Source organism: Geotrypetes seraphini, chromosome 4 (genome assembly GCF_902459505.1).
Source record: "Geotrypetes seraphini chromosome 4, aGeoSer1.1, whole genome shotgun sequence".
Lineage (NCBI taxonomy): Eukaryota > Metazoa > Chordata > Amphibia > Gymnophiona > Dermophiidae > Geotrypetes > Geotrypetes seraphini.
In genome coordinates, this window is record NC_047087.1 from 120,953,583 (window position 1) to 120,975,864 (window position 22,282).

The following is a 22,282-nucleotide window of genomic DNA, read 5'->3' on the forward strand; positions in this document are numbered from 1 at the left end:
TACATTATTAAGTTGATTCAAGATATTTTATGGGTCTTAAATGCAGAACCAAATTCATTTGAGAATTATTTATACACACATATTCCAGTATGCAATTTCTATGAGCTACTAAAACATGCATCTACAAAGTCTCCAGTGAAATTAGACTTGTAAAGAACCACTTTATTCTATTCCATTCACATAGAATGATTGGTGGAAGCATGGTCCAGGAAGCCAAAACACTCTTGATGACACCATCCATGTAGCCACTCATTCATCTCCAGGATGCATGCTTCTCTAACCTGGCCCTTACCCTAGACAGGGAGGATGGACGAGAATACCACTTGCGCACCTGACTGCTTCACCTTCTCTCCCAGAGCCACAAAGTCACTTTTGATATGTTCGCATGGGTACCTGGCAGTATCATTAGTGCCTCCGTGGATGAGCAGCATCAGATAATAGTCATCAGGCTTGATGACTCTTGGCAATCTCTTCATAACATCTTGGATTTTGGCACCAGACAGACAGCATACCTCTCAGGACATCATGTCTAGTCTGCAGATAGACGTTTCTGTACCCTTCAGAAAGAAATCGCCAACCGCCATTACCTTACGCCTCCTAGTGATCATGGATCCAGCAATTTTTGGGATTTCAAGCTATGGTCCTTTCTCTCCCTGGGATGCTCTCATCTCCTCCACTTCCAAGGCAGCATACTGATTCTTCATTTCAAGGGCAGGTGGAGTCACAGTACCAATCTTGCAGGGTTCCATAATCTGAGTCCAGCCGTCTTCCCTCAACATAGCCTCTTCTTCCCCACTGCTGGAAATCTTTGATGCATCATGAACCATTTCAACAATGTACCTCTCATTCTCATGTATGTTTCTCAGTCTTGCCACCTCTTCTCTCAGTTCCTTTACTTTCTTCATGAGGAATTCAAGCAGAAGATAGCTTGCACATGAAAAACAAAGTTGCTTACCTGTAACAAGTGTTCTCTGTAGACAGCAGGGGAATGCGGCCACACTTGCAGGTGAAGTCCACAGACTGAGCCTATGTGCTGGAGCTCTCTTCTAGCTAGTTAAACTTTTTAAAACTTACTGGGTATGTGTAGGAGCCCAGTATACTCACTGACCCCTCCCCTAGCCTGCCAGTTTTGTCACAAGCAAGGAAGAAAATAAAAGAAGAGGGGATGGAGGCCGGGGCAAATGTGGCTACATTCCCCTGTTGTCTACAGAGAGCACCTGTTAAGATAAGCAACTTTGCTTTCTCCATAGACAAACAGGGGAAATGCATGCACACTTGCAGGTGAGTCCCAAGCTGATATAATAAAAACTGGGTGGTGGAAAAAGAAAATGCAATGTGCTATCCAAGAGGAAATAGCTCTTTTTGATGCTAGTTTTCCTAGGGTAGCTGGGTTATAGAAAATGAAAAACTGATTTGACTGACGTAAGGGAGCAGTTGCTTTAAGGTAAAAAAAAAAAAAAAAAAAGTAATGCTCTTCTACAGTCCAAGGTATGAAGCATCTGCTCTGCTGGAAAGGAGGAAAAACTGAAGGTAAAGTAATAGTTTGGTTAAGATGAAAATTTGTGACAACTTTAGGAAGATATTTTGGATGAGTTTGTAAATGTACTTTATTAGGAAAGAACTGGAGAAACGGGTAATAGGTGACCAGTGCTTGAAGTTCACTAACTCTCCTGGCTGAAGTTAGTAAGAAAAGCAGTTTTCCAAGTAAGAAAAGAAAGTGAAGCAGATCCCAATGGTTCAAAAGGGTCATGCATTAAAACATCCAGAACCAAATTCAGGTCCCATGCTGGAGGAAGATCTCGCAGGGAAGGTCGAAGATTATCAAGACCTTTGAGAAAACGAGAAACCAGAGGATGATATAAAATTGGTTTACCATCTATAACAGGATGGAAAGCTGAGATCGTTGCCAGATGAAAACGGACTGAGTTGGATTTGAGTGCAGAATCCAACAAATGTAGGAGATAAGATAAAACAAAGTCGACAGGACAAAGAAAAGGATTCTGCTTGTACTACTGTGACCAGATAGAAAAAACGTTTCCACTTGGAGTGATAGGACTTTCTGATAGACGGGCATCCAGCTGCAAGAACAGCAGTCTACACAGGTTGAGGTAAGTGTAACCTGCTAAATTTGAGGTTTAAATTTCCAGGCTGTGAAACTGAGACAGCAGAGATTGGGATGAAGCAACTGCCCATTCTGTTGAGAGAGAAGAGATGGATGGTCTCCCAGAGGTATCAGGGAAGTGTCCAGAAGATCCAACAGGAGTGGATACCAGATTTGCCTTTCCCAATGAGGAGCAATGAGTATGATGTGAGCTGCATCCCTGGAAACTTTCTGAAGTACCTTGGAGATGAGAGGAAATGGCGGAAAGACATAAAGTAGGTTGTGACTTCAATGAATGGTGAAAGCATCCCTTGCTATGGCTTGAAAAGCTAGTCGAAAGGAACAGAACTGGATGAATTTGGCATTGTGTTGTGAAGCAAAGAGATCCAGTATGGGAGTTACCCAAAGCTGAAAATCTTGTTGCAAGACAGACAAATGGAGAGACCATTCGTGAAGGTCCAGTTTTCTGCTCAGAGAGTCTACAAAGATATTGTGCTCCCCCAGGATGTATACCACTTGTAGATGGACTTGTAGAGGCAGAGCATAGGTCCACAGGCGGCAAGATTCTCTGCAGAGCCCGAACCTCTCTGTTGGTTTACATAAAACATCATGACCTGATTGTCTGTCTGAAGAAGTATGCGTTTGCCACAAATCCAAGGGCAAAAAGCCTGAAGCACATAATTCACTTCCTGCAGCTCGAGATGGTTGATGTGCAGGGAGTGTTCAGTGATAGACCATCATCCTTGAGTTCGCAATTGGTTGAAATGCGCTCCCCAGCCCTGGAGGCATTTGTCCTGATTGCGAGAAGAGGCAGCAGAGATTGAAAAAGGCAGCCATCTTTTAAGTATGGAGAGGAAATCCACCACAGGAGGGAATCTTGAATCATTGCTGGTAAAGAAATCAGCTTTGTAGGAGGATGATGTCTTTGATCCCAGTGCATCTTCAGGTGCCACTGTAAAGGCCTCATGTGAAGTCTTGCATTTGGCACTTATTGAAGCTACCATGTGACCCAAGAGATGTTTAACAATGCAGACTGGTAGAGCTGAAGATTGTCTGAATTGAGCTGTAAGAGCGATAACGGCCTGATGTCTCTCCCAAGGCTTTCACTGTCACAGTATCCAGAAGTGCTACAATGAACGTGAGGGAGTAAGTTGGAGTGAGGTTGGACTTCTGGTAGTTGATGAGAAAACCTAGAGACTGCAGCTTGTAGACAGTAGTCTGAATAATGAGAAGTAACTGGTCTCTTGAAGAATTTTGCCGGGTCGTCTGCTGCTGGAGAGGAGGGGAGAATAGAGGAGTCATTTTTAGAGGTTTTGCTGGTCAAGGTGGAGATTGATATCACAAATAATCTGTAATCTTCGAAATTTTAGGAAAGCGCTTGTTATGGTCTCAAAAACAAGTTCGGAGGATTTATTCCAAGGGATTGGTGGACGATATAGCAAAATGCCCAGTGGGTGATAATGGAGTTCATGAGGCTAGCATATATTCTAGTGGTGTGTCACTACCCTTTTCGAGGAGCTGAACGTCAAAGAATGATTTGTAGAGAAGTGCCAGGCCTCCTCTTTTCCAGCTATTTCTGGACAAGAAGAGGTCTTAACAGCCGTGGGAACAGAGTTTGTTTTGTGTAAATAAATCGTCTTTTTCAATCCATGATTCCATAATGCACAGGAATCCAGAATCAGAATCTCCAAGTAAATCATTTAATATTTGAGTCTTGTTACATGCTGATCTGGCATTGCAATACATTGTCAAGACTGGAGTGAGGGAATCAGAGGTAAGGTTGGACAAATTGGCAGTAGGTACAGGCTTTAAAGAAGCATAGTTGATGCCTCGAGGGATTTTTTTAAAGGGGTAATTTCTGGAGCGCATCTGTATGGGGATTCTGAGGCCAGGGCAGATCTCACTAACATTAGTATTGGGAGAGAGAGATTTGTGCAGTGAGTGGTATTGAGAAGTGAGCAGAGTAAGAGAAGAAAGAACCAAGGAGGTGACTTCATGATGAAAATTAGTGGAGACTACAGGGGCTGATCTGAGGCTGCTAGGTAGCAGAAATGTAAAACAAAAGTAAATAGACCAGTAAGAAGAGAGAAAAAGGGTGCCGGCTAAGGAGGATTTATAATTTTAATATGGGAGGTGGTCTGGTCCGCTGAGCCCTTAAGGGGCTAAAAGATGAGCTGGGAGAAGAAAGGAGGGACCTTGTCTGCTGGGTCCTTAAGAGAGATCCACCACTTTTGCAGAGAATGGCTATAAAGTGCTCATGCTACTCTACTAATCTTAAGTCACCAGGAAGGAGGGGAGGATGGATTGTTGGAGGGGTGTGGAGAGATGGGAACATATATACCTATTTGGTGGGTTTTTAAGTGGGCACATCCCTTCTGGGAGAAGGTGTTTCAGATGTTAACACAGGTCTTTGGTGTACAGGTGAATCGCTCAATCGAAATTGCTTTGCTTAATGTGAAAGTGGAGGAGTTGGATAAGAGAGATGATAAATTATGTATGTTGAGACTCACAGCAGCACATTTGATACTTAGATCTACCTGGAAGCAACAGGTCACACTAGACTGGGGTAGAGTGGTGGATGAGATGGACAAGTGATACGATATATATCTCCTGACTACCGTTCAACATCATCACTTGGAATCATTTGATCAGCAGTGGAAAAAGTTCCAGACCTGGCAGAAAGGAGGTCGTTGAGTGGGGCTTCAGAGACTGGGGGTCTGTTGCTATCCTTAGCTGTTGAAAGAATGGGGGGTGGCGGATCGTTTGGGGAGGGGTGGATCTCTTGAATTGGCAGATGGACGCATAGAAGAAATCACGTGTATCCAACAGGTTTCATTTCTACTGTTCATTATTTTTTGTTGTTAAATATGACATGTTTTGTCATTTTACTGTGGCATATATTTTAATAAAGGATTATGTTAAAAAAGGAGATAGAGCAACTTTTTAGAAACTGGGGGAAGGCCGACAGTTGTTCAAAAGAACATGGTTCAGAACAAAGTATCTTTAAAAAAGATATTACCAAATCGGAAAAGATAAGGGCATCCTGATAGCAAGGATACAAAAGAAACCATAGTAGACCAAGAGGGTCATTTTCAAAAAGGACATCTAAGTCTAACTTGGACAGTTCTTGCTAAAAAATTTTTCCCAAAAATCACATACTTGGATGACATAAAATCTAGACCACTACGTCATTTAACTTTATTCACCAATTTCTACCACAAAACCGTCCAGGTTAGAATCCTGCAAATCAGCACCATTTAGATGTGGGAAGGGCTGCCATTCTAATGGACTGGCTACAAAGATATGCCAACAGAGGGCACTGCTGTGAACTTCACATAAAGGGTGCAATCCTTATAATTTATTGTGAGCCCTCCATAACTCCCCCAAAACCTACTATACCCATCTGTCTACCATCCCAATAAGCCTTATGGCTGCAGGTGGCACTTATATGGCAATATGGAAAAATTATGCATTACCTGTTAATTTTCTTTCCTTTAGACATCACAGATAAATCCAGAGACTACTGGGATACTGCACATCTACCAGCAGGTGGAGATAGAGAACTGAATTGCAGGTGCTTTTTTTGGATGGAACCCCTTCTTGCCATTTAGCATCACTCCTTGCTCAAGCATCAGGAACCACACAACTACATGCATATAAAAAAAACTTCTTTCCAAGAACAAAGTCTAACCATGGACCAACTAGCAACCGCAACAATGGCACGAAAAACCTCCTCAATGGGAAGCAACTACAGAAAAATCCCAAATCCTGAATGGGTGGTGCTCTGGATTCATTTGCTGTGTCTAAAGGAGAGAAAATTAACAGGTAAGGCATAATTTTTCCTTCCTTGGCAACAGTAGCAGATGAATCCAGAGACTAGTGGGATGTAGCAAAGCAATCCTCAGCAGGGTGTGAAGCCAACGAAGCCTCCGCGATAGCCAAAGCACCAAATGCAGACTCCCCATGCGCGGTCACATCCAAATGGTAATGCTTGGAGAACGTATTCGAGGAAGACCACGTCGCAGCCCTACAAATCTCCTCTAAGGAAAAGCCTTTGGGCTCCACCCAAGAAGTCGCAACCGCTCTAGTAAAGTGCTCGCACAAATCCAGTGGAACCGGCTTACCAGCCAGGAAGTACACAGAAGAAATAGCTTCCTGGACCCAATAGGCCATCAAAGCCTTGGAAGCTGCCAAGGCCTTCTTAGGGCCCGAGAACATGACAAAGAGGTGATCCGACTGCTTAAAGTTATTAGTGTAACAGCATCCTCTGCACATCGAGAAGGTACAAAGTCTGGAAAGCGCAACCCATAGTACTCCCTGAAAGAGGGGAGAAACAAAGTGATTGACATGAAAAGAAGAAATCACCTTAGGAAGAAAGGAACTGGCCGTACTGACACCCAGGCCGCCATGAAACACAGAAATGGATTCCTGCAGGACAGAGCCTGCAGCTCAGACACCCGACGCCAGAGCCACCAGAAAGATCATCTCCTGGGTGATATCTTTGAGGGAAACCATGCTCAAGGGTTTGAAGGGGGCACCCTGCAAACCACAAAGCACCAAGCGAAGGCTCCAGTCTAGACAGGGCCTCCGCAAAGGTGGATAAAGACGCTGCACTTCTTTCAGAAAGCGTACTACCTCAGGCATAGAAACCAAGGAAGAGCAAGACATTTGGCCCCTGTAACAGGTGATGGCCGCCACTTGAACTTTGAGTGAATTGAATGCCAACTCTTTAGACACTCCATACTGTAAGAAGTCTAGAATATGAGACAGAGAAGCCTGAAAAGGGGAAAGACCCCTACACGACTGACTACACGATGTCTCGAAAACTATCCAAATCCGGGCATAAGCCGTGGATGTAGACCTCTTCTTTGCCTGCAGCAGAGTAGAAATAATCTGTTATGAAAATACTTTAGCCTCAGCCTCAACTGATCAATAGCCAGGTCGTAAGACCAAAGCAGGAGGGATCATCCATCCGGATCAGATCCTGCATTAGCACTTCTGGCGTTACTGGCAGCCAGAGAGGAATCCCATCGCCAGACCCAGCAGATCCGCATACCATGGACGGCGTGGCTAATCCAGAGCCACAAAGCCTACTTCCCCCCTGAAGCAAGCAACCCCATGTAACACTTGGCCTATCATCGGCCAGGGGAAAGACATACAGAAGGCTACCTGGAGGCCACAGGAGAGCCAATGCGTCCACCTCCTCGAAAAATGGTTCCCGATGTCTGCTGAAGAAACAAGTAGGTTTTGCATTTCAAACCGAGGCCATGAGGTCCAATTCCAGATGCCCCCATCTTTAAACTATGAGCTGGAACGCCTCCTGCGACAGTTTCCCATGCTTCTGGATCTAGAAGATTTCTGCTGAGGAAGTCCTGAGTAGTTGAGGGCTCCTCGTGCCCCTTTGCCTGTTGATGTAGGCGACCGCCGTGATACTGTCTGAGAGGACCCTTATCGGTCTGCCCTGAATCAGATTCTGAAACTGCAACAAGGCAAATCTGATCGTTCTCAAATTCCAGGAGACTGATGGTGCACCGAGCTTCCTCCAGGGACCACACTCCATGCACTGATGCCTGCAGGCGCTGAGTCCCCCAGCCGGTCAGATTGGTATCTGTCGTGACCACCAGCCACTCTGGGGTCACAAGGGTCATCCCTTGGAACAGACTGGCACTGTCCAGCTACCAATCCATGCTGCGCAGGGCCTTAATCCTGAGACACCGGAGACCATTGGGAGAGAAGAGACCGCTGAAGAGGCCTCATATGAAAGTGGGCCCAGGGAACTACCTCCAGAGCCACCATCACAATAGCCCCAAACCTGGACAAAATCCCACACCCGTGGGCACAGCACCCGGATCAGCAAGCGAACCTGAGACTGCAACTTCATGCCCCGGTCCTTGGGCAGAAAGACCTTCCCCTAGGCCGTGTCAAATCTGACTCCCAGATGCACCAATGACTGAGAAGGAACGAAGGAACTTTCCTAAAAGTTTATCAACCAGCCCAATGACTGCAGCAGAGAAATCGCCCTCTGAGTAACCCGCAAACTTTCTTGACGGGAAGAAGCTCGGATCAACCAATCGTCCAAGTATGTGTGAACCTGTTGGTGCAGGGGCCAGATGGGGATATGCAAGTATGCCTCCTCAAGGTCCAGAGCTGTAAGAAATTTGCCCAGTTGAACCGCGGCAATCACCGAACTCACAGTCTCCATTCTGAAGTGTCTGACATGGAGAAACTGTTTGACTCGCTGAGATCCAGAACCAGCCAGCCAGACCCCCCCCCTTTCTTCGGCACCACAAAGTAAATGGAGTATCTCCCCTGTCCCTGCTGCTCCTGAGGCACTGGAACCACAGCCCCCATGTTCAGGAGTACCTGGAGAGTGCTTTGTGCCGACATCACTTTGGCAGCACCTGAACGGGAACACCAAGAAAGAATCTGTGACAGGAAAGGAAAACTCTAACTTGTAACTATCTCAATTAATGTCTAAGTGGTCGGAAGTGATCTTGGCCCACTCCGCCAGAAAGAAGGACAGCTGTCCCCCTATCACATTGATGAAGGGAGCCGAGACTCTGCCATTAGGAAGCATGGGAGGCCTGAGGACAGGATGACAGAGTTGGAGGCTTTGGCAGGACAAAAAGAACTCTTCTGAGTAAATTTCAGCTTAGAAGGAAGAGAAGACTCATAAAAGGAAGGGTAAGATGGCTTACCAAGCCTATACCTCTTGGCATCTTTAAAACATGGACGGGCCGGCTGTGCCTTAAAGGATCTCTTAGGCTTATCCTCTGGCAAACGCTGGGATTTAGAATCCCCAAAATCCTTAACTAACTTCTCCAAATCCTCACCAAACAATATATGGCCCTTAAATGGAAGGTGAACCAGCAGTAACTTAGAAGCTGCATCTACTACCCAATGGCAAAGCCACAAGGACCGACGTGACACCACTGCTAGAGCCATCTGTTTAGCTGAAGCGTGAATGACATCATACAAGGCATTCGCCAAGTACGCCAAACCCATCTCCACATCCGGGAACTCTGGAGGCAGGGTAACACCAGCCTCCACCAGTCCATCCATCATATACTGCACTCACTGCAGACAGGCTCGAGCAGCATACAAACTACACACCGCCACCTGCAAAGTCAGGGCTACCACAAACGATGACTTAATTAACGCCTCCAGCTGTTTGTCCTGCATGTCCTTCAAAGCAACCCCCCTTCCACCAGAAGGGTGGTCTTTTTGGTAACCACCACCACCAGCGTGTCCACTTTAGGATACTACAACCCCTCCATCTCATCCAGCACCAGTGGGTACAACTGGTAAATTGCCTTTGCCACTCACAATCCCGCCTTCGGAGAAGTCCACTGAGCCTCAATGAGCTCCTTCATGGCTTCATGAACCGGAAAGAACTTGGAGGACTTCTTTGTGCTGGCCATGAGAGGGTAAGGTGGCACAGACAACTGGCACATGCTCAGAAATTTGTAGTCCCTGGAGCACCTTAGTAATAAATGTGGGCAGTGCCTCTCTCTGTGGAAAAGACGAAGGGCCTTGCGGTTGTCTACCTCACTTGATTGAGACTCCCCTATGTCCAAATCATGCAGATCCTGCATATCCCCATCCATCATGGAGCTCATGAGAGGAGATGACCTACCAGGGCTCACAGCAAGGTCTACTGCCGCCGCGGTTTCCACCCTACATCTTTGAGCACTCTGAGCCCTGACCCCAGCTGTCCCTGATAGCTGGTCCATTAAAAGGCAATTGTCCTAGGAACACCTCCCAGATGGAACTGCAGCAGATCCGCACATAAGAAAATCCTGATGCATCAATAATACAAACACTGTGGAAAATGGCATTGCCGAAGAGCCAGCATATAGAAGTGCCGGATCTGATGAGCCCAGCCCCAAAGACACTCCACTAACATCCATATCTGCTCCTAATTCCTGTCCATGACCTGACAAACCTGAAGCCACAAGGCCTACCGAAGTCTAAACAAACAAAGCCGCCTCAGGCACACAGGAAACCACACTGCCCCTGCCGCCATATTGGATTCCATGAGGGCACCGTTCGAGCAGCCTACCATGCAGAGGTCCAATGGTGAACACCCTTTCTACAGTGCAAACACCACTTAACACCCTCTGCGGCCATGAGCCGCACAAATAAAAAGCACATACCGTACTCGCAGAACTTACATGCTGAATACCCACGCACAATATAAAAATAATATATACTCACAATTGCAGGGACAGTAATTGCAGTGTGAAAGAGAAAGATAGAGCAAAACACTACTCCTTCTAAACGGTCTCTTTTTTTATTTTTAAACCAACTGGAAAAGAAGAAAAAATACAGAGACCATAGGACCCTCAAACACCGAGGGAGGGTGGAATAGGGACCTGGAGGGGCCCAGGTGTAACCCCCAAAACTGGCACCGCTCAGCCAGACACCCCTGCTCTAACTGAAGCCGTAGCAACAGTAGTGGAATTCACTTTTTCAGTAAATTTGACTGATTTTCAGTGTAAAGCCAGGAGCCCAAAGACTGGCATTCATCCTCTTGCTGGGCTCATACATAACATCATAGATGTTGTGGTTAGAGTGCCTTATGGGTCTGGCTCCTCCTCTCTATGGTTCACTAGCCCACCCATCTGGCTACTTAAGGCACCTGTGTAATGCTCTATTAGGATTTCCCGTACTAGGTGCTGCTGTTTTAGAGACAGGTATTTACTATTTCAGTCATACTTTTGGGGGGAAGGAGGGGATCAGTTACCATTGGGGGAGTGGGGGGAATCATTATTTAATCCCTCCAGTAGTTATCTAGTCAGTTTGGAAACCTTTTTGGCAATTAGATGCTTCCAAAAGAGGTCTATTCCAAAACATCTAAGTTCCGTCCAGGACATTTTGCAAAAGGTTTGATTATCCCCATAAGATGTCCAAGTCTAGCCCACCTAAAGCACGTGTATATCATCCTCCTCATAAAGCCATGTAATGCCTGTTGAGGTTTGAGTGAGTATTATCACAACACCATACATTCCTTTCTTCTATCCTAAGATTCATCATGTTTACAGAATGGAAACCAAATTCAAAGAGCTGCCACAACATAACTAACATTAAAACAACAGCATAGATTTTTCTTTCTTAAGTAGCTGGGCAAGAAATACAAAGTATAAAAATATAGAATGGTGAGAGGAGGGAGAGAAAAAAAAATTGCATTTTTCCTCACTTTCCCATCTGGCAGTTCCACATAGCCTTCTATGTCAGTCAGTGCTGTTTTACCGAACCTCCCCAGTGCACCTTGAAGTTTAAGGCCTGTGAATGTTCGCGCCATCTTCCAAAACCTTGACAAAGAGAAATACTCAGTATTTTAAAAGTTCCAAAACGAAACAGTAGTTTAGAACAGTAGCTGGGTTACTTGATTACCTATTCAATCTTTTGAGAAATAAATTATAGACAGGACCAACCTTATCAATGAGCAACTATATTCTTCAAACTGACCTTTTTCAGCCCTATTGAAGCCCTGCATTTCTCCCTTGATAATAGGTTTACTTAGGTTTGACAGAATTTAAACAGTGTCAAACAGTGATTTAAACAATGAGTTTGATTAATTAGACCTAGTCTTTTGTTCTGGAGATTTTATAATGGAAAGAGTACACTTTATTCTTCTCCCAGTAACTTACATGCAAATGATTTCTATCCCCCAAAGACTCCATTAGTAAATATTTATTTATTTAAAAAATTTCTTCTCCACTTAATAACTAAACAGATAACAATAAAACATACATATTTATATACATACAATCATAACAAACAGCATCATACAGGCCCTTTCCTACATATCCTAAAACATCTCTGCTTAAAAGTAGAAGTGGAACCTGCAAGCTGCAAGTTAAGTTTGCTTAGTTTTTTCCAAAGCTTTGACGTATGCCCAGTAAACAATGTGCTTAACGTTAGTGGTTTTTCATAACATAAAATATTTATGAAATGATATAATGTTTTGTTTACTTTCCATGCGATGATTGGGCTGTGAGGTGGTTTTTTTCTGGGGTTCGCCCCAGTTTTCCCCTCCATGATTCTGAGCAAGTTTTTGTGAACTTTGTTATATCATCCATATAGCTCTTTGAATAGGTCCATAGAGTGATTTCTCTTTACTAAAACATATGCACTTTATCACTCTTGTTAAATTGGTTGTAACTCGTCCCCTCTTTATATTTGACTAAAAGTAGAATACAGCAGATAAAAGATTGTGCTTACAAAGCTCTAAAATAGCTTTCACAATATTAAGCTAATAAAAAGCCTTAACAAATAAAAAGGTTTTTAGTTGCTTTTTAAAAGACATTTTGTTCCTACATAATCTTAAGTATCCTGGCAGTGCATTCCACAAGCTTGGACCCGCTACTGAGATTACTGATATTTGTGTATTCCTATAGTGTATCTCTCCAAGTGCTTCAAGTGATAGTCGTATTGTAAACTGAGCTCTCAAGGATCTAAGAGGTATGTAATATTTCAACATTTGAGTTAGATACCAGGAAGCTACCCTGTAGATCACCTAGTGTACAATTATCAAGACTTTATTTCAATCCTCATTTCAATCAGCAACCCTGCTCATTCTTGCTGCAGCTTTCTGAACGGCCTCTGCAGCGCCTTGATTTTAACTTTTGCAATTCCCATCAACAGTGAATTACAAAAGTCCAACAATGCTTTGTACCACAGTCTGGAAATCAGTCTTAGACATCATAGTTCTCACTCTAGATGATAATCTTAATTGATAAAAAAGCTCCTAAATGCTATCTCTAAATATACAAAAACCAAAAGCTTTACTTTTCCCGTGGAAAAAAGGGAATAAGCGTGAGTATTCCTTTCACTCTTAATAACATTCATCTGGATTTAGTAACATCTTTAAAAATATTGGGTGTCATTATTGATGATAACTTCTCCTATCACGACCATATAAGTAATACTATTAAATTCAGCTTCTATAAATTACGCATGATTCGCTCGATTTCTAAGTTTCTCGAGCCAAAATCACTAAACGTTTTAATCCACTCCTTAATTATTGCTAAACTTGATTATTGCAATTCATTATTAATAAACATCACACAAAAAGAAAGGAAGCATCTTCAAATAATACAAAACACAGTCGTTAAACTTACCGTATTTTCACGTAGATAACGCGCACCCGTGTAAAACGCGCACACGGGTATAGCGCGCGGGAAACTGTAATTTATGTAAAGAAATTTTTATATACCGCACACACCCGTATACCGCGCATGCTGCCCGACTCTCCCGTCGCCGCCCGACTCTCCTTTCGCCCGCCCCGACTCTCCTCTGGAGACCCCGACTCTCCTTTCGCCCGCCCCGACTCTCCTTTCACCCGCTCCGACTCTCCTCTCCCCCTTGAAGTCCTGTCCCCACCCTGAAAGCCTGATGCCCCCCCCGACGTCCGATTCATCCCCCCCGCAGGACCGCTCGCACCCCCACCCCGAAGGACCGCTCGCACGCACCCGCACCCCCACCACGAAGGATCGCTCGCACGCACTCCCACCTGCACCCGCACCCCCACCCTAAAGGACCGCTCGCACCCCCACAGCCTCCCGACCCCCCCCCCCCATCATGTAGAAGCTCCTACCGGTGTCCTGCTGCTTCCTCTTGGCGGTCCCACCCTTTCTCTGACGTCAAGCCCTCTTGCCCCGCCGACTCCCCGACACGATCGGGGCAAGAGGGAGCTCCAGCCCTCTTGCCCCAGCCAACCGCAGCACCCCCGACACGATCAGGGCAAGAGGGAGCTCAAGCCCTCTTGCCCCCCCAACTCCCCAACACGATCGGGGCAAAAGGGAGCCCAAGCCCTCTTGCCCCGCCGACTCCCCAACTCCCCGACAATATCGGGCCAGGAGGGAGCCCAAGCCCTCCTGGCTCTGGTGACCCCCTACCCCCACCCCGCACTACATACGGGCAGGAGGGATCCCAGGCCCTCCTGCCCTCGACGCAAACCCCCTCCCCCCAACGACCGCCCCCCCCAAGAACCTCTGACCGCCCCCCAGCCGACCCGCGACCCCCCCTGGCGGGGGGGTCGCCAGAGCCAGGAGGGCTTGGGCTCCCTTTTGCCCTGATCATGTCGGGGAGTCGGGGGGGGCAAGAGGGCTTGAGCTCCCTCTTGCCCCGATCGTGTCGGGGAGTCGGCGGGGCAAGAGGGCTTGATGTCAGAGAAAGGGCGGGACCGCCGAAAGAAGCAGCGCAGGGCTCACAGAAGGGCCGGGACCGCCAAGAGGAAGCAGCAGGACACCGGTAGGAGCTTCTACATGATGGGGGGGGGGTCGGGAGGCTGTGGGGGTGCGAGGTGTCCTTCAGGGTGGGGGTGCGGGTGGGAGTGCGTGCGAGCGGTCCTTCGGGGTGGGGGTGCGGGTGCGTGCGAGCGGTCCTTCGGGGTGGGGGTGCGAGCGGTCCTGCGGGGGGGTGAGAACTATGTAAAAAAAATTTTGTACAACGCGCTCACGCGTATAACGCGCAAGGTTATGCACGGTTTGTAAAAACCGTGTATAACGCGCGCGTTATATGCGTGAAAATACGGTATTCATAACGGTAAAAAATATGATCACGTTACTCCTTTCCTGATCAATTCACACTGGCTTCCAATCAACCATCGTATCACCTTTAAAATATTACTCAGTATTTAAAACTCTGTCCACCAATGAACCATAATTTATTAATAGAATGCTTATTCCTTATAATACACTGCGCTCCCTCCGATCTACAATCCAAAAGCTCATAGTAGTCCCTTCCTTGAAAGTTATCAGAACCAGACGCCATGATATGTTTTTAGTGATGGCCCCACAACTTTGGAACACTTTGCCTCAATATATAAGAGAGGAAAATGATTTCAGCCGTTTTAAAAATAACTTAAAAAGTTTTCTTTTTAAAGATGCTTTTAATCTTTAAATTATACTCAAATTGTAAAGTAGTTACCTTCCAGGATTATACTACCCCCTCCCTGTTTTTTTCCATCTATGGTTCTTTTTTCTACTTTAAAGCACTGATTTGTAACTTTATTCCTCCATCCCTTGTGTATCAATTAGTCTGTAAGTTTGTCAGTCTAACCCATTATTTTTACATTTTAAACAGTATGTCTAAATGTATGTTCATTTTTATTGTATTGTATCTCGCTTAGTAAATTTGAATAAGTGATTTATCAAATCAAAATAAAACTTGAAACTTGAATAACATGCATAATATGCATCCACATCATAAGTTGTGCATCCAATAGTACCCCTAACATTCTGATATGAGGAGAAATCAGGTGCATCACATCTTGCGCTTTCAACTTTCCCATGCCTAAGAGCACTTCATCATTCCCTATGAACATTAAAAGGTTTAGCCTCCCAAATGTAAGGTTTGGAAGGTAATGTTGAGGCAGCCTTACAATCCACCAGGTCCCCGGTTCAATATCATCGTAGAAGATTCAGTAGGAAGTAAAATTACTGACAAAGACCGCTAAGAGTACTTGCATAAAGAATATATATATTGTGCAGAAATAAACTTAATATTACAGAAAAGCAGAATTTTATAAAGATACATCAAGCATTACATTTAATGAGAGAGAAAAGACAGTTTCCCTGCCTTACAGAGTCCAGAGGAAAGACAGAGAAGAAGATGGTGATGTTCCAGATAGAGAGAGGTGTTGCAGAGAGGGGGAGGGGGTGTTGCAGAGAGGGTTTTTTTATAGGTTACATAGAAACATAGAAACATAGAAAGATGACGGCAGAAAAGGGCCAAGGCCCATCAAGTCTGCCCACTCTATAGACCCTCCCCTTAAGATTAGGTTGGAGTCTTATTCTAAAAATAGAATCTATTGAAGTTAAGTACCCCTATCTTTTATAACTGTTTGAAACAATGGTGAATAAGGTGAGTAGGGTGTGAGAGACTGGAGAAGGAGTCAAATGTAATTTCCAGTTTCACTTTGACAGTGGTTTCTGATTAACCTAGCTTACTGTATATCCAAATTAAGCACCACACATTAACACATCTTAATACATTTTAGCTGTCTTTTAACACCTCTTCACACCTCTTAACTGTACCAAGGTCCTTTGTTACCTTTAATTTAGGCTGTTTGCAATGACATGCCCTAAGATCAGACATGATCTCCCATAGGCCTTTGCTGACATTGGTTGACATACATCACCTCAGTTTTTTTGACATTCATTACCAACTTATTCCTATGCATACAACATGACATCTTATTCATACATTCTTCCAGCTTTTTCTGTACATAATCTACACCATCAATCACAGGGAAATTAAATGAATATTGTCTGCATAAATACGATAGTGCATTCCTAGTTCCTCAAGAACCCACCTTATAGATGCAACATAAATGTTAAACAACAGTGCTGATAGCGCAGAGCCTTGGTGAACTTTCTTTTTCATCTTCATCATCTCTGAAATCTTAGAGTTACATTTCACAACAAATTTCCGCTCCAGTAAAAAAGACCTAAACCATTTCAGTACTGTCCTACCTATTCCCCCTATTCAAAGTTTATCTAATAGTTTGCAATCTATGGTATCAAAGGCAACCCTGTATATCCAAAGACATCATACAGAAAGCCACACTCTTCTAAGCACAGACAATGTAGATAGTAAAAGAGTTCCGACCCCATGCCCTTTCCTAAAACCATATTGATGGGTATCTAACCAATTTTTCTCTTCCACAAATTGTTCTAATTACTTCAACACAATACATTCAATAATCTTCGCAACAACTGGGAGTATCGAGATTGGTTTATAGTTATTTAAATTTTCCTTTTCCAATTTTGTCTCTTCAACAACGGTTTAAACATAGCTGTTTTACAGATGTCAGGCACAACCTCCTGTCTGTAGTAAATCTAGTCTTCAGGTGCCATCAGCTTCTAAAAATTGAGGTTCCCTTTTACAAAGCAATAGTAATGATTCCCAAATAGCAAATGTGATGCAACCCATTCAATTCCTATCGGCTGCATTGCATTTATCGCACCAGGACTTGCTACTGCGGCTTTGTAAAAGCCACCCTGAATATCTAAAAATTGCAATGAATCTGTACAAGCTATCTGTATATACTTTGATTAACCTATAATCACAAGTTTATGATTTATGCTTTATTCTTCTTAATAAACTACATTTCACAAAGTGATCTCAAAATTCAAATACAAAAATTACCAATAGTTTCTATGCTCCACCTATCAATTGGGAGATGTGGAGGGACATTTTGATATAACTTCCAAATTTGATTTTAGACATGTTGCATAAAACATCTCAAAATCCAGTGTCAACCATGGTCATTTTGAACTAGACAAACATCTATCTTTTTTGTTTGAAAACTCCTATTTTAGAAATTTTTGTGCTCAGTGCATCTTTAAGGGCCATTTTCAAACAAAAAACTTCCAAGAAATAAACACACAAAAACAAGCCATTGGGATGTCTGGAGACCAGCAGACTTACTAAATTTGCTGTAAAGACATCCCAGCAGAGCAGTAGAGCCATCTAAGGGGCACCGCAGTGAATTTCACACAAAAGGTCCCAGGTACATATCACATCATAACTAGTGTTGTCCGATTCAGGAAAAAAGATATCTCATTCAATTTTTTAATACGATTTGATTAGCTTTTTCACATTCCATATTTTTCACTCCATAAGACTCACCTGACCATAAGACGCACCCTAGATTTAGAGGAGGAAAACAAGAAAAAACCCATTCTGAACCAAATTCTCCCTGCCAGGCTCTACACCCAACCCCACACTCCTTGCCAAGCTCTGCACCCTGTCCCCCCTCCCTGCCAGGTTCTGTACCCTATCCTCCCTCTGGTGGTCTAGTGGTAGGGTGGGACAAGGCACAAGTCAGGCAGGCCTAGTGGTTGGCAGGCAGGTAGGGACAGGGCACAGGGCAGGCAGGCAGAAACAGGGCAGGGAGGCCTAGTAGCTGGCAGGCAGGTAGGAACAGGGCACAGGGCAGGTAGGGCACAGGGCAGGCAGGCCTAGTGGCGAGCAGGCAGGTAGGGACAGGGCAAGCAGGCCTAGTGGATGGCAGGTAGGTAGGGACAGGGCAGGTAGGCCTAGTGGGTGGCAGGCTGTTAGGGACAGGGCACAGGGCAGGCAGGACATATGAGGCATATGAGAACCCCACAGAGGACCAACAGAGCAACCTCCAATTTACTCTGAACATTGAAGATAAGCAAGAAAAATGTTCTGGAATACCTTTTTTCCCCAAATGCTATCACCTTTGGTTAACCGGGAGACAAGCGTTGAAAAATTACTCAAAAGGAAAAAAAAAGTATATATAAACACAGAATACCTTACCTTAATCCGTGACTGCAGATTGGACAGGAGGATTTTGAAAGGACAGAACTCTATACCCTTTATGATGGACAATTACCTCGCATACATCCCACATCGGCTCCACCTGGGTGGGGAAGGGGAGCAAAGCAAAACAAGCCCGTGCAGCAAAAGGACAAAACAGTAGGGCGAGCTCAGCCTCTTCTTTTTTGCCGAGTTCACAGCAAAGTCCCCCTCCCCTCTCCCCACAGGCCTCTTATCTCTGTGCAGCTCCTGCTCCCAGATGGCCACAATTACCCGTGAGTGCTTGCGGTAGTGGATAAGCCACAGGGACAGAGTCTGCACACTCTGCTGCAAGTTGCTCAGCTCTGAGAGCTTCTTCTCCAGTGCCACCTCGGAGAAGGCCGACATTCCCGGATAGTGGAGCTAAAAACACGAACTGGCCAAGGACAGTCTCCGATATCCACCACCTTCGCCGCTGAAACCACTATCACGACCACGGCCAGGCAACAGTCCCAAGCACCTACAGCCTCTACTCCCTCCAGCGTGCATGCATGAGGCCTCCAAAGCGATTAAAAACAGGCACCCTTATTTCCACCCACTTTGGGGGGGAAAAAGTGTATCTTATGGAGCGAAAAATACAGTAGTTTTTTAATGTGAGCAAAGGGCTGACTTGATGTGAGCAAAGATTCTTTATTACATTACCCTGATGGTTTTATAAGCCCTGTACATTACAAATCAAGAATTACAAATATAAATTTAAAAAATGGAAAATAAGCTATTTTATTGAAAGGACTTTAAACATTTTAACTCTCAAGAGGCCAACATCTCCTTCCCCAAGTCAAGGCAGTAAGCTGTACTGACCTGAGAGAGAATATTTTGGTCTCTGACAGTTGGTCAAAAATGTATTAAAAATTAGTCCAATGAAAAAATATCATCCTAATTCTATTTCTATTTATTAATCTTTATAAACAGGGGTACCATACTACTTTATCCTGAATTAAAAATAAAATTATTTTTTTCTACCTTTGTTTTCTGGCATTTATGTTTCTGGTTTCTACTTTCCTCCATCTTTAAGTCTCTTGCCAGGATTTTTCTCTCCTTTTCATTTCAGCTTTCTTCAACTTATTTTTCTACCTCTATGTCCAGATTTAACTCATTCTTACTATCTAGACTTCAAATTCCCTATTTTTTATGATCTATTGGCAGTTTTCCATCTCTTTCCCTCACCCTGGCTCTCCTATTTTACTTCTTCTTATTCCCAGTCTTTCACTAACTCTGCCCTCTTTCTCTCCCCCTTCTATATAGTGTTTGCCCCTATATCTGCCCTTTCTTTCCCCTTCCATCATTATCTTCCTCCTTCCTGCCTCTCCCCCCCAAATATCTACTCATTTCTCTCCCCTCTTCCATCATCTCCACACTGTATTTCCCCTTCCATTAGTATCTCCCTCCTCTGTCTCTACCCCTTCCATATAGTCTGTCCCCCGTTCTCCCCTTTCACTTCCCCCTTTCATCATCTCCCTCCTATCTTCCCTCTCTTTCATTCAGGCTTCTCTCTCCCTTCTTCTATACAGCTTATTCCCCCTCACCTTCCATCCAGCATCTTCCCACTTATATACATAATCTGCCCTCTCTCTCTCCTCCCACCCCACTTCCACTAGTGTCTACTACCTCTCTCTCCCCTACCATAATCTGCCCCACCTCCTTCCACCAATATCTGCCCCCTCTCCCACCCACCCACCCCACCAGTGTCTGGCCCTCTCTCTCCCCCACCCCACATTCACCAGTGACTGCCCTCTTCATCAGTTTGATAGATGTAAAGGGGCTAGCGTATCATGTCATTCTTAGATACTGAAGACATACTTAATGTGTCCTGTCCCAGATGTGGTGAGTTGATCTTCATTTTCAGTGGAAAAAGAGACTCTGAAAACATCCTGAGAAAATGCTTTTGACCTCAGAACAATCTGTTCCTCTTTCCAGTTCCAGACTGTCAACATGTAATCAGGACTGCTGCCCATACTGGCCAAGAGTGTGCCAGAAACATTGAAATCAACATATGCATAAGCTTCTGTAGTTCCCCCTGGAGAAATGAAAATTACAAGAGTATCAACATTAGAAAGAACATTTTAAAAAATGATAATAAAACTGTCCCAATATTTTCCAGTTCATAATATTTATAATTGTGAAGCTATGCTAGTCCAAAGTGATGGGATAACACAGATAAAGGAAATAGGTCTAGAAGAGCACACAATTCTGCAGAACAAACACCCAGCAACCATAGCAGAGAGGAGGGAACACCACAAGCTAAGGATGTCCAAGGATGCCAACAGAATGGAACAAAGAGTATTTATTAAATAGGGCACAATATCTCTGACTTGACACGAATCATGTTTCAACCATAAAACCTGCCTCAGAAGTCTAAAGACATAGCAAATTAAAATTAGTAAAGTGATACAGTATATAAAAATAAAAAATGATGTAAAATTTAGTACAAAAGTGTTCTGGACCAATATTCCATCAAGTATCACCCTTCGTTACAATGATCTGGATTGGATGCTTCAATATATCTTTATAACTTTAGGGCTCAGCCCCACCACTCCACCGCTAATATATGTTAATAGCATGAAGAATTATGCGGGCCATCATCATCGGCCATAAAAAATATGTTTTTCATTATTTAAATTACTTCTTTATATAAGTTAAATTTAAGTCACATCAAGAACTATAATATGCTTTATGACTAAATCTCAGCCACTTATCTTTGATGGTCTGACCCAGGAGGAATTGACCCGACATGTTTCGCACAAACGTGTTTTATCAAGGGTTCTCCTATAATAAAAGAAAACAAAGGTAAAACATTTGATTCCTTTGTTTCTTTTATTATAGGGGGACCCTTTTTTGTTTATATATTATTTTTTTATTTTCAAATTTTACAAAAAGTGTACAACATATTAAAATATAATTGATGAATATACAATAACACTTTTATATCTAATACATTATGTTCTAAATATATTTTTTATCCCCTCTCCCTCCCCCAACCCTTCTATTACTTCTCATTCATACAATACATATTGTATAATATATTATAACATATTATGTAGAAATTATTTTCATTACCCCCCCTCTATGTGTGTCATAATAAAGATATTTAAAAGAAGAAAAGAAGAAGAAAAATCCTACTATTTATTCATTACAATATTTTGTCAATGGCCCCCATATTTTTATAAATTTAATATATGTCCCTCTTTGTATTGCTATTGCTCTTTCCATTTTGAATATGTGACATATTGTATTCCACCAAAATGTATAATTTAGGTTATTATAATTCTTCCAATTGTTGGTTATATGCTGAATGGCAACCCCTGTCATGATTAATAAAAGCTTGTTATTTTCTGGTGAAATTTGACTTTTTTTTCTCATCATCATTCCAAATAACACTGTATCATATGATATTGCTATATGATTTTCCATCAATTTATTAATTTGTGGCCAAATTGAATTCCAAAAACTTTTAATGTAGGGACAATGATACAGTAAGTGATCTAACGTCCCTGGTTGCAGATTACAGTGCCAGCATTTATTTGACTTAGAACTGTCTAATTTTTGCAAACGTGTAGGGGTCCAAAAAGCTCTATGTAATAAAAAGAACCAAGTTTGTCTCATAGATGCTGACATTGTACATCCCTTGATAAAGCACGTTTGTGCGAAACATGTCGGGTCAATTCCTCCTAGGTCAGACCATCTAAGATAAGTGGCTGAGATTTAGTCGTAAAGCATATTATAGTCCTTGATGTGACTTGAATTTAACTTATATAAAGAAGTAATTGAAATAATGAAAAACATATTTTTTATGGCTGATGATGATGGCCCGCATAATTCTCCATGTTATTAACATGTATTAGCGGT

General features: G+C 43.5%; 1 protein-coding gene across 2 annotated transcripts in view; it reads right to left on the minus strand.

Annotated features, from left to right (window-relative positions):
- Positions 1–22,282, minus strand: part of CFAP44 (cilia and flagella associated protein 44) — a 553,092-nt gene that overhangs the window by 447,761 nt on the left and 83,049 nt on the right. For both annotated transcript variants that reach the window (XM_033943382.1, XM_033943381.1), the window contains exons 6-7: positions 20,237–20,453; positions 11,301–11,415 (exon numbers count right to left, since the gene is read on the minus strand). In XM_033943382.1, coding sequence (XP_033799273.1) covers positions 11,301–11,415; positions 20,237–20,453 — 332 coding nt within the window. The remainder of the gene's footprint in view (positions 1–11,300; positions 11,416–20,236; positions 20,454–22,282) is intronic.